A 12,930-nucleotide genomic window follows, 5' to 3' on the forward strand; every position below is an offset into this window, starting at 1 on the left:
GGTCCCTGGCCTTGCTCAGTGGGTTAAGGATCCAGCGTTGCTGTGAGTTGTGGTGTAGGTTGCAGATGTGGCTCAGATCCCACGTTGCTGTGGCTCTGGTATAGGCCGGCGGCTACAGCTCCAATTCCACCCCTAGCCTGGAAACCTCCATATGCTGCAGGAGCGGGCCAAGAGATGGCAAAAAAAGACAAAAAAAAAAAGAAAGAAAGAAATACAATGAAAGATGTCAGGGGAGTTCCCCTCGTGGCTCAGCAGTTAGCCAACACGACTAGTATCCATGAGGACTTGGGTTCAATCCCAGGCCTCACTCAGTGGGTTAAGGATCGGGCATTGCCATGAGCTGTGGTGTGGGCCCCAGATGTGGCTTAGATCCAGAGTTGCTGAGGCTGTGGTGTAGGCCGGCTACAGTTCTGCTTCGATCCCTAGCCCGGGAATCTCCGTATGTCGAGGGTATGGCCCTAAAAAGACAAAAAAGAAAAGAACAGAAAATGGCAGGGGCAGCTGCAGCCAGAGAAGAGAGCCCACGGCTCAGGATCAAAAGCTACATTCAAAAGAGAAATACAATTAAAGATGTCAGGAGTTCCCTTGTGGCCTAGCAGCCAAGGATCTGGGATTGTCACTGCTGTAGCTCATTGTCCTTGCGGCGGCCAGGGTCCAATTCCTGGCTCGAGGGAACTTCTACATGCCATGGGCGCAGGCAAAATAAATAAGGATGCCAGAGCCCAGGGCTGGGGATCAAAAGGTGTAACTGCCTATTCAAAAAACAGGAACTGTGGCTTGGATCCTATGTTGCTGTGGCTGGCAGCTCCAGTTCCAATTTGACCCCTAGCATGGGAACCTCCACATGCCATGGGTAGGGCCCTAAAAGAAAAAAATAAATAAAATAAGTAAATGCAATTATTAAAAGTACCTATGTCTTCAAGGTTACTAAAAGAACACGAATAAGTCCTGTTTTGTGAAAAGTTCAGAATTTTTAAAAAATCACAATAAAAACATCTTGTGCATTAAAGTAAGACTAATTTGGGGGGGGGAACGAAAGTGAAATCAAAGTGGAAAACATTCACTCAGGCAAATGAATGTGTTTATTTAAATATTTATACAAAAATGGCCCTAAGAGCAACGGATACACTTCCCCATTTATGGTTGCTTCCCTTTTGAGATTACATACTAGAAAAGATTTAACTTCGTTAATTTTCCAAATTACATGTCAATGTATTGTTAAGCTATGTAACTTGTACTATGTCAACAGTGAATCTTACTAGAATCACGGTGTCATCCAGCGTACAGCAAGAGAAATCCACTGGGAAGAATGTCATTTTAAAAAGTCAAATATTAGAGCTCTAAACTTGAATCATTTACATCCTGACCTTATAAAATGTGTTTAACCCTTCTTAAAGACTCTTAAAATATACAATTATTTACTTTCTACTTAAGCAAAATGAAACATGTTTTGAGTATCAAACAATATATTATCTACCTTGTAGACAGCCTCTTCATCTAACACTGCCACTGTGTTAGCGACTTTTAAAGGACATAAAATAGAAGAAAAGCTGTTCCTAAATGGTTCTTTTATCTACTAAGTCATGACAAATTTGGCACTAGACTTTCTCTGGAAAGAGCATTCATATTATCTAGAAATAATAGTAAAATATTGTTGCTGTAGGTTAATGAATTGTTCTTAGGCAGCAGCTCTTTGGAACAGCTTTTAGTAACACTACAGTCCCTTGACCTGCCTTAATTTGGGTTAATCTGAATTCTGAGTTAAGGAGTTAACCATCACCCAAGACTGGAAACTTACAAAGGGGACCAGTACAGGAAATCCTAATTTAACTCTGATAATAAGTAACTAAAAGTCAGAACCACAGTCCTTAAAAACAGCCATATTTCCACACTGTTCTATTTCCAATACTTTAGATAATAAAGAAGTTGCAGCAGTATGGTGAGGCTTCCCGAATAAACTTGTTTTCCACAAATTTCTAGAGGTCTCTTGTTACTTTCATGCATAAAGTCATATCAGTTGTGGGTCTACACTGTGCGAAAATGGGATTTGAGAATAATGAGAAATGTCCCTTGATGGCACAAATATGAAGGCCCCGTCAGCGCCAGATACACCTGTTTCCTCGCCTTAGTACAAAGAACTGTCGGAGTTGAGCAGGCTGAACGGAGAGGGGAGCTTCTTCTTGACTGGAGGCCCTGTCACCCCGACCGACGGGAGGCACAAGGTGCTTGCTGACTTCTGTCTGTTCTTGTTGGTGCTCCAGCTCAAAAACGAGAGCTTTTTCGAGATTTTCTTGGTTTTATCAGTTTTATCGTCATCATCTATGGCCAAGCAGATCATGGAGTAAGTTTTCTGCATTCCCACGGAGTACGTGGCGCACTTACTAAGCTGCACACAGAAAAGGAAGAAAAGGGGTGTTAGAAATCCTCAGGGTGTCAGAGGAATGCTGGTCACGTTTGAAACTCACCTTCTGCACCTACAGGGTCCTTTAATATTAAGCTGAAATAATTCTGAAACTCAGAGACTAAAACACTGATAGAAAACGGGGTCCTTAAAAACAGGGACAATCGAGAGTTCCCTGGTGGCTCAGCAGGTTAAGGGCCCGGTGTTGTCACTGTCTGACTAGGGTCAACTGCTGTGGCCTGGGATCTTCTGCTTACCAAGGATGCAAGCAAAAAAAATAAACAGGAGCAATGCTTTTCTTCTTCTTCTTCTTGGGCTGTACCCAAGGCATATGGAAGTACCCAGGGCCAGGGATCCAATTCAAGCCGGAGCTTCGACCTACCTATGGCCACAGCTGCAGCAATGCTGGGTCATTAGCCCACTGCACGGGGCTGGGGATCAAACCCAGCCCTCCACAGAAACAAGCCGGATCATTAACCCACAGCACCAGGGCAGAAACGCCAACAGAGACAATTCTTAAGGAATATACTCAAGTAGCGGTACTTTGGGCTGTGGGCCACTACTCACTTTTTTTGAAAAAGTAATGCACACTCATGGTCAGTAGTATGAAAATGCATGAGGTGAACATGCCTCAGGGAGGATCAGTATCCGTCCCACCTGGGCTCTCAGGCCCTTCCCAACGACAACCACTATCTGTTACACTTTGAGAGGCAGCGTTCACGTACAGGTATTGATGCATGTCGGCACCCGTCAATCCTCTTTCCTTAAAAACACACCACACACACGGGTCGGCACTGAATGTATCCAGGGTTTCAGCCCACCCCAGTGGGTACAGGGCAAATATATTCTCTTCAAAGACTACAGAATCTACAGTGATGGTGCTATTAATTTTTTCCCGTTCTGAAAACTGGTGATACATACGTAACACCAAATTTACCATTTTAACCATTTTTGAGTGTAGTCCTGCGACCTTAAGTACATACACACTGTTGCACAGCCACCACCGCCATCCATCTCCAGAGCTTTTCCATCTTCCTGAAATAAACTCTGCACCCATTAAACACCCCTGTTAGCTTTTATTTTTGCTTTTTAGGGCCAAACCTGAAGCATATGGAGGTTCCCAGGATAGGGGGTCGAATCAGAGCTACAGCTGCCGGCCTATACCACAGCCACAGCAATGTCAGATCCAAGCCGCATCTGCAACCTACACCACAGCTCACTGGCAAAGCCCGGTCCTTAACCCACTGATCGAGGCCAGGGATCAAACCTGCAACCTCATGGTTCCTAGTCGGATGCATTTCCGCTGCGCCTCAACGGGAACTCCACCCCTGTTAACTTTCAAAGGACTGTGCAGGACTCCAACAGGAAATGCGAAGGCACTTGTTTTATAAACACCTCTGTGGTGAGTTACCACCTGCCTCTAAGGTTTGCCTAACATGGAGATTACTTTGCTCACCGAACGTTTATTGACCATCTACCTGGTTCCAGGCACTAAAATCAGGCCGTATGTATATGATAAGTATGCAGACAATGTATCTAAATCTTGGGCACATTGTTCACAATGCAAATCCAGGGGAGGAATTGAATGATGCGGCAAAACAGTATTCACTATAAAATGTTCCTCTGGGGGGTCCCGTTGTGGTCCAGTGGAAACAGGTCCGACGAGAATGCGGGTTCAATCCCGGGCCTCACTCAGTGGGTCAGGGGTCTGGCGTTGCCATGAGCTGTGGTGTAGGTCACAGACTTGGCCTGGATCTCAGGTTGCTGTGTCTGTGGTGTAGGCTGGCAGCTGTAACTCCAATTTGACCCCTCCCCTAGCCTGCCAACTTTCATGTGCCGAGGGGGCAGCCCTAAAAAGAAAAAAAAAAAGGAATGTCCCTCTGGAGTTTGGCTCCTTTGGATAAAAGATGCCTGTTTTCCCTTTTCTATTAAGATTGCCTATTAATCCCACCGTGCACTACAGGACACATGCACTATCAGTAAAAACAATAATAAGACACACAGTCCTGGAGGTAGATTGGATGCCTGCAAACATTTTTAACCTCAGCCTGTTTAATGTCCATTACGCATCATTATAACCACTCCCTTACAAGTACCCCCGATTCTCTTCCACCAGCAGCTACCAACCAGGGAAATGTCAACTCTGGTTAAACTCTATCCTCTGTTTCCCCCGCCTGCATCCAATGTGCAGGAAAGCTGCTCCTTGCTGGAGGATATCTACCAAACCAACTGGCTTCCCTTGAAGCTCCAACGCTATCCCAAGCCTCGACCGGGCACCCCATTACCTGGTACTCCCACACTTCTCTAGTCATTTCTTTCCTTTTCTCCTAGATACCATCTCTCAAGCCCTCCTGATATCCTAGTCTTATACACTCATCCTTTGATGTCCACAGTAGGCAGGTTCCAGGATGCCCACCAGATGCTAAAATCTGCCGCTCCTCTAATGCTTCATATAAAACAATCCACAGGTGACTGAACCTGCAAATGTGGAAGCTGCAAATCCTCATACCCAGTGGATACGAGGGCCGACTGTACTTCACTGCATCTGTCTTCCAAGGTGTGCCCTCCCCCTGTGCCTGGAGCTCACTCCCCATCTCCTCCAAGTCCCCCCACCTTCCTGCACGCCTTCTCCCATCAGCACATAAGCATATGGTGCTATCACACACATACCTCTGAAAAGCTCTCCTTTTCCCTGTGTCCCCCTCCCAGCTACCACTGCACTCTCTCTGCTCCTCTCACAAGTCTTTCCTTCCTTCCGAGATTCCCCTTTCTCCTGTCCTTCATGCAGCATGCTCCCCCCTACGCATGCCCCACATCTTCCTGGGGCGCCTCCCTGGAACTCAGGGCTTTACAGAGAACAGCTGGGAACCCCGGCCCTAGTCTAAGTCTTGGACTATACAGGTGAGGACAATGAGGCTGCCTAGGGACGGTCATGACCTGCTGAAGGTCGCACAGTTGTTAACAGAAGACAGGGCCTGACTCCAGGTCTTTGATTCCAAGCCTGGGATTCTTTCCACTCCATCAGTAATATTCAAAACTGCTCCTGAATTCCCATTGTGGTTAAGGGGGTTAAGAAGCCAACACAGTGTCCATGAGGATGGATGTTCGATTTCTGGCCTCGTGCAGTGGGTTAAGGATCTGGCGTTGCTGCAAGCTGCAGTGTAGGTGACCGATGTGGCTCAGATCTGGCATTGCTGTGGTTGTGGCACAGGCTGTAGCTGCAGCTTCAATTAGACCCCTAGCCTTGGAACTTCCATATGCCTTGAGTGCAACCACAAAAAGAAAAAAAACAAAAAAATCCTGCTCCATGGAGGAGTATCAGGGAGCCCCACCACACTCCAGAGAGAGTGGGGTAGCAGGCGACCCGTTTAGCCAGAGCACAGGCCTTTGCTGTTTCCATGATTTGCTTTTGTCTGAAGAAAGCGCGAAAACGCTTGGCAGTTAAAAAACAGTGCTCCATTGTCGTTATCTCAAGTCCATTCCGGGTGACAAGAATAACCACATCACAGTTATAACTACAATAACAGCTATTATGAATTGAAAGGTAGCCCAGCTATGCCTTGTTTTCTCTGTTTTCCTGAGGTTCAGAGCAATTCTCTGACATCCAAGGTCACAGAACTGGTGAAAGCCACAACTCAAACAGAGGCAGTCTGAGTTCAGAAGCCTTGCTTTAAGCCCTAACTCCCATTCTTCCCTGGCCCGGTTCAAAGGTGTGACACGCTTATCAGCTAAGCCCTTCAGTCTCTTCTGGGGCAGGGCCTCTAAAGCCACAGGTCCCCTGGCTGTGCCTGGCAGACTCCAGCCCCTCAGGTCAGAGCCCAGCACTTTTATTTATCCTCCTTTTGGACAGACTTCTTTTGTTTCTGGTTGAACACTAGGGTAGCAGTATGATGGATTCTACTCCTAAAAGTACCATTTCTCATGATCCCTGGTCCCAAGATGCTCCAAGTCCCATGACTACTTTATCTTTTTTTTTTTTTTTTTTTACTAATTGAGATATAATTCACATACCATAAAAATCATCATTTTAATACAACCCAGCAGTTTTCAGTATATTCAGAGTTGGGCCACCACCACCACCACTACTGAATTTTAGAACATTCCCATCCCCTCAAAAAGAAACCCTGGGAGTTCCCGTTGTGGCTCAGCGGTAATGAACCTGACTAGGATCCATGAGGACACAGGTTCAATCCCTGGACTCGCCCAGTGGGTTAAGGATCCAGCATTGCCATGAAGCTGGGGTGTAGGTCACAAGCATGGCTCGGATCCCGCCTTGCTGGGGCCGGAGTGTAAGCTGGTGGCTGTAGCTCCAATTCAACCCCTAACCTGGGAACCTCCACATGCCAAGGGTATGACCTTAAAAAGACAAAAGAAAAAAAACAAAGAAAGAAACTCCGAGCACATCAGCAGTTACTCCCCACCCCTGATGCCCCAGCTCCTGACAAGCACTCATTCTCCACCTCTTAACTGGGTTCACCACAACCACCACTCTCTCTGGGCAGGATTTTCTTCTCTTAGTTTCAGAAGCTCCTTTCCCTGCCTGTCCCAACTCGCCATGGCCCCTACTTCTAACTGACCTCCAGATGTTTGCGGTGTTTCTCAGGGTGCCGCTCTCGGCCCTCTCCCCCTTGAGGGTAACTTCATTATAATCTTACAGCTTTAAATATCACCTCTATGCTGGAAGTTCCCGTGTGGCCCAGTGGGTTAAGGATCCAGCATTGCCACAGCTGTAGCACAGGTGCAATTGCAGCATGGGTTCAATCCCTGGCCTGGGAACTTCCATGAGCCACAGGCATAGTGAAAAAGAAAAATCATCTCTGTGCCGATGATCCTCAAATATTTGTTTCTAGCTCTGACTTCTCCCTTGAACTGAAGATTTGAAGACCCAATGGCTAACTTTACATTTGGAGCCCTAACGGCATGTGAAACATTCAAAGCACAACACGTGTTTTCTCTCTCCTCTCCCTCCCATTTCACCATTGTGAAAAAAGATGCTGCTGTTCAAGCCAAAACTTGAGGAGTCCTCTCTTCCCACCCCACTCTCCTTTTTTCTTTGTTCTTTTGGCTGTCTCATAGTGTATGGAGTTCCTGGGCCAGGGATCAGATCCGAGCCGCAGTTGCGACCTATGCCACCACTGCGGCAATGCTGGATCGTTTAACCCACGGCACCGCTAAGGATTGAACCTGTGTCCTGGCATTGCAGAGACACCACTGACCCTGTCACACTGTAGCTGCATCTTCCCACCACTTTTTCTACACAAATCACCTGCTAATCCATCAGCTCTACTTCCCAAGGATGTCTCAGCTGCACCTCCTTCCCTCTACCTCCACTGTGACCCCCAGTGTGAAGCTGCTAACAAAACCGACCTGGATGACTGCCACTGCCAACCTGCTCTGCAGCCACCCGGCCAGCCTCCAGGCAGCAAGCCACCTTCTAAAATAAACATCACACCACGTCACTCGCCTTCTCAAAAGGTCTCAAACTCACTCCACTGCCAACAAAGCCCTGCTTTCCTCCCACCTCACTTCCCGCCACTTGTCACAATGCCCAAAAAGGCCTTCTTTTTGCTCCTCTAGGTGAAACTCATTTTTGCTGCAAGGTCTCTGCACCTGTGGGGGCGCCTGCCCATGTGCCCTTCGCATCCCTCTTCAAATGGCTGGTTCCTCCTGTCACGCACATCTCAGTGCAAGCCCTGCCCAGGAGCCCGTCCCACCCCGAGTCACCCTAGCACATTACACATGTTAAATTCCTTTATGGCACTTAGTGAAATCACAACCACTTATTTGCTTATTTAGTGCCAGCTCTGTGGGGGCAGGGACCTTATCTGTCTAGTTCCAGCTGTAGCTTCAACACATGAGAAGGACCTGACACAGAGCTGAAGCCCAATCAACATTGGTTGAATGGACAAACGAATTCTGTTCTAGAGGGAAGCATCCAAAGTATGTAATTAACTGCGGCAAGCGCAGAAGAGCTGGCCTGCGACAATTCTTCCCACTTAGGGAACAAAAGGATATATCTGTACACCTGAGCCTACACAGGCTCGGAACTTACAGGAAAACACTAACACGTGCCGAGAGGGTCTTTCACACATCACCCTATGCCCTTCTGTACTGTTTATTGATTTATTTATTTTACGGCTGCACCTGTGGCACATGGACGTTTCCAGGCTAGAGGTCTGAATCGGAGCTGCAGCTGCCAGCCTACGCCACAGCCAGAGCAACACCAGATCTGAGCCACATCTTCAGCCTACACCACAGCTCACTGCAACACTGGATCCTTAACCTACTGAACAAGGCCAGGGATCAAACCCGTATCCTTATGGATACTAGTCCGGTTCTTAACCCCCTGAGCCACAACAGGAACTCCCCATTTGAGTATTTTTGTTTGACCATGAGTATATACCACTTTTGCAATGAAAAGGAATTCGATCAGAAAAATAAAGCGATTGATTCCTTTATCTACAGGATTTTAAGAAAGAGTTCCAGTGATCTCTGTAACCCATGGTGAGCACATCCCAGTGACAACAAGCTTAGGGGTTCGGTCGTTTGTGGCATGTTACACACGTAGGCAGGAGGCAGGGGTCCGGGTAAAGACCTCAGGGCTGGAGCCACATGGACTTCACACATGACGCTATTTACCACCGGGCTCACAGGCACTCACCATGGATGACGTGGAGTCCAGGAGGCTCACGACCTTCATCTCAATGTCGTCCTTGCCAAAGCTCTTCAGCAGTTTCATAACCTCACTCACCGTCAGCCACTTACAATCCATGCCTTTAATGGAAACAATATAATCCCCTTCCTTGGCTCCTGCCCCCTAAGGAAATATGATTTAAATAAAGGTCAATGTTCTGTTCATTCAAATTCCCGAGGCGGTTCCCAAGTTCATTAACAAAATAGGTATCGGTATCAGTTTACTTCAAGAAAGCAAGAATTAATTCCTTATTCTTTGGGCGTGAAAGGCATGAGAGGCCTTTTGCATAAAGCCAGGCCTTTTACGAAGAGGAGCCCTAAATTCATTCACTCGGATATATTTGTTGGGGCAGCTCTCTTTGTATTTTCCCAGTTTGTCGGCAAAAATGCCGGTGAAGTTTGCTCCAATCTAGAAGGATCTACACTTACTGCGGCAGAGCAATACGGATCCAGGAAGTGGACTTGAACTGGGGCGTTTCCTCTCAGGGTAAACCCCAAGTCCCCTTCTTCTGCAGTGAAGTGAATGCTTCGAGGAGGTGTCCATCTCTTATTAGCCGAAAACACAGATAAAGGGCCCTGTGGAATAGAGCATCATGAGGTGGAAGGTCTGAAACCTGAAATACACATTTTTTTTTTTTTTTGGGCTGTGCCCATGGCATGTGGAAGTTCCCAGGCCAGGGACTGAACCTGTGCCGCAGCAGTGACCCAAGCCATAGCAGGGACAACACGGGATCCTTAACCTGCTAGGCCACCAGGGAATCTCCTGCATCAGGCATTTGAGAGCTAAAGGAAATGATGCCTTGTTGTCCTTTCTGATTCCACTGGTCCTTGCTCAGAGACTACTGACACCGTCTAGGATAACATGCTACAGCAGTCCTACTGGAACAGGAACTGCCATCTTCTCTAAAAGATCCAATGTATTTAAAATAAAATGATCCTTTTTAAAATTCCCTTAATTAAAACCACCTTACATAACACCTCTAAAAATCGAGGCGTTCCCACTGTGGCACAGTGGGTTAAGGATCTAGCCTTGTCTCTGCAATGGTTGGGGTCACTAACCCAGCACAGTGGGTTAAGGATCCTGCATTGTCACAGCTGTGGCATAGGTCACAGCTGCAGCTTGGATTCTTCCAGGAACTTCCACATGCCATGAGTGTGGGGGAAGAAAGCTTTCCCCTCAAGTCATTATGAAATGAACCTTCAACTTACCAGCTTCTGGAAGAAGTCTGTTACTGTCACCTTGGAAAACTGTGGCGGTATAATTTCAACCTCTTGCTCAGTTTTAGCTGAAAGAGAAGATTAAAAATAAAAGCATAAATGTTTCTGTAATTGAAAGCTATCCTTGAAAACTCAAATCTAAGTCCATCTGGGTACCTACCATGAGCCATACCCCACTCTAAGACTGGGACAGAAGCGTGACAACAAGACGAGTTCCCTGCCTTCAAGGGGCTTATGAAATCCTACTGAGAAGTAACTGACGTTTCAGGGGTGGCTGTTACAGAAGTACCAGGCTTTCAGCACAAAGTTTTGGGTGAGATGTGTTTCCTCTTTTCATTATTAACATGTGACGTGAGGATTTCACAGTGAGAGGCGGGTTTGCCAAACTGTGTGCATCAATAGCTCAAATCTCCACCATCATATTCTCGGCAGGCTCAAGCCAACCTTCCCATGAGGCCAGTCAATTTCTAACAAAGGATCCCAGAGCAGGCTACGTAAATAAGAACAACAGCATAAAAAGAAAATCTGGGGAAGAAGACCAGCATTTGCCAAGGTAGGACACACCCCTGTGGTTTCTTTTTTTGTTGTTGTTGTTGTTTGTTTTTTGTTTTAGTCACCATTTAATTTGGGCAGAAAACATCATAAAAGTTTCCCTGTAAAATATAGCAGTTATAGTCTTTAATTAAAGAACAGATGTTTCTTAAAATAAGATAACCTTACAAAGTCTATAATTTTATTTACTGTTAGGTTAATGTTATTAAACGACATAATAGCTACATTGTGGGTTACTTTGGAATATTGAGTGATATGTGCATGATTGTGTGAGGCATATTACCATTATATGCATATTCATGTGTGTACACTTTTTCATTTATTTTAATAAAGTTTTAATTTCCTTTTTAAACTGACAAAAAAGTAAAAATAGCACAGAGAGATCTCATATACTCATTAACTCATGTTGCTGTGTGGTTTCTTATAAATCGCTTGCACAGCATTGGGCTCAGATATAGTTGCTCATCTGCTATAAGAGTGGAACTACCAACCCCAGGGAGCCTCGCCAGGAGCCGTGCGTCTCCCTCCCTCTACGGAGGCTGTCTCTACTTCCTGGGCATAGAACACACTGTGTGGACCAGGGAGCCAAGGAAGTAACCTGTGTCTATGAAGAAGAATCCTTGAGCACCGCTGCTGTTCCCACTTACCCTCTTGGTCCTGGGGCAAAGGCTTTGATCTCCCTAAGCCTCCACTGCCTCATCTTTATGATATTTGTACCACCCTCGGAGAACTGGGGAGTGAGTTGAATGAGATCCTGTATACATACGGTGCTCAAATGTTGTGCCTAGTAGACCTCAAGTCCTCAACAGACACCAGCCAACATTACTACTGACAAGCCCAGGGTTCTAGCTTGAGGAGGGTTCTGTCTCTAAGAAGCTGGTTCCTGAAAGCGGAAGGCTTCAGAGACTGGGGGCATTGGTGTAGGAAATGGGGTGGGGTATATGGACAAAGGGGGTTCCCTCGATTGGGCCACCCTCAATCCCCTTCCTCTAACTCCTGGGAAAAATCCTAGTCATTTCTCACTGTAAAATCACCTCTCCAGGGAGCCCCCTTGTCCTGACCTCTAGGGTAGAACTGACGACTACCTCCCAGAGGGCAGCAACAACTATCTAGTTCATTTCCATATTCCTGAACCCACGTCAGTGCTTAGAACCTTAGAGATGCTTAGAAAGTGCTAGTGGTGCACAGGCTAACCTATATATGGATCTAAAACAGGCAAACTCATCAACATCTATTTACAATAAAAACTCACAACAAAATGGTATAAAGGAAACATACTTCAACATAATAAAGCATATATTTTTTTTTCTTTTTTCTTTTTTGGCCACCCGTGGCCTATGGAGTTCCCAGGCCAAATATCAGATCTGAGCCATAGTTGCGACCTAAGCCACAGCTGTACCAATGCCAGATCCTTAACCCGCTGTGCCAGGCTGGGGATTGAACCTGTGTCCTAGCACTCCCAAGATACCACTGACACCGCTGTGCCACAGTGGGAACTCCAATAGAGGCTATTTACTGACAAGTCCAAAGCTAATATCATACACGATGGTGAAAAGCTGAAAACTTTTCTCTAAGATCAGGAACAAGACAAGGATGCCCATTCTTACCACTTTATTCAACATGGTATTGGAAGTCCTAGCCATAGCAATTAGACAAGGAAAAGGAATTAAGGCATCCAAATCAGAAAGGAAGAAGTAAAAAAGTCTCTATGTGCAGAGGACATAATACTACATACAGAAAACTCTAAAAGACTTGCCCCCAAGAACTGCTAGAACTAATAAATGAATTCATTAATGTTGCAGGATACGAAATCAAAGTACAGAAATCTATGACATTTCTATATACTGACAACTATTGGAAAGGGAAATGAGAACAATGCAATTTACGATTGCACCAAAAAACCCAAAATAACCTAAGAATAAATTTAACCAAGGACGTGAAAGACGTCTACACTAAAAACTATATGACACCGATGAAAGAAACTGAAAAAGATACAAATAAATAGAAAGATATTCCATGTTTGTGGATTGGAAAAACTAATGTTGTTAAAATGTCCACACTACCCA

At 45.9% G+C, this 12,930-nt stretch overlaps 1 protein-coding gene across 2 annotated transcripts in view; it reads right to left on the reverse strand.

The window, feature by feature from the left end:
* Nucleotides 1–1,064: 1,064 nt before the first annotated feature.
* The window catches only part of RHPN2 (rhophilin Rho GTPase binding protein 2), a 68,994-nt gene continuing 57,128 nt past the window's right edge, over nt 1,065–12,930 (reverse strand). For both annotated transcript variants that reach the window (XM_047791596.1, XM_047791597.1), the window contains exons 12-15: nt 10,304–10,380; nt 9,524–9,670; nt 9,063–9,218; nt 1,065–2,386 (exon numbers count right to left, since the gene is read on the reverse strand). In XM_047791596.1, coding sequence (XP_047647552.1) covers nt 2,126–2,386; nt 9,063–9,218; nt 9,524–9,670; nt 10,304–10,380 — 641 coding nt within the window. In that variant the 3' untranslated portion in view covers nt 1,065–2,125. The remainder of the gene's footprint in view (nt 2,387–9,062; nt 9,219–9,523; nt 9,671–10,303; nt 10,381–12,930) is intronic.

This window comes from Phacochoerus africanus, chromosome 8 (genome assembly GCF_016906955.1).
Source record: "Phacochoerus africanus isolate WHEZ1 chromosome 8, ROS_Pafr_v1, whole genome shotgun sequence".
NCBI classification, from domain to species: domain Eukaryota; kingdom Metazoa; phylum Chordata; class Mammalia; order Artiodactyla; family Suidae; genus Phacochoerus; species Phacochoerus africanus.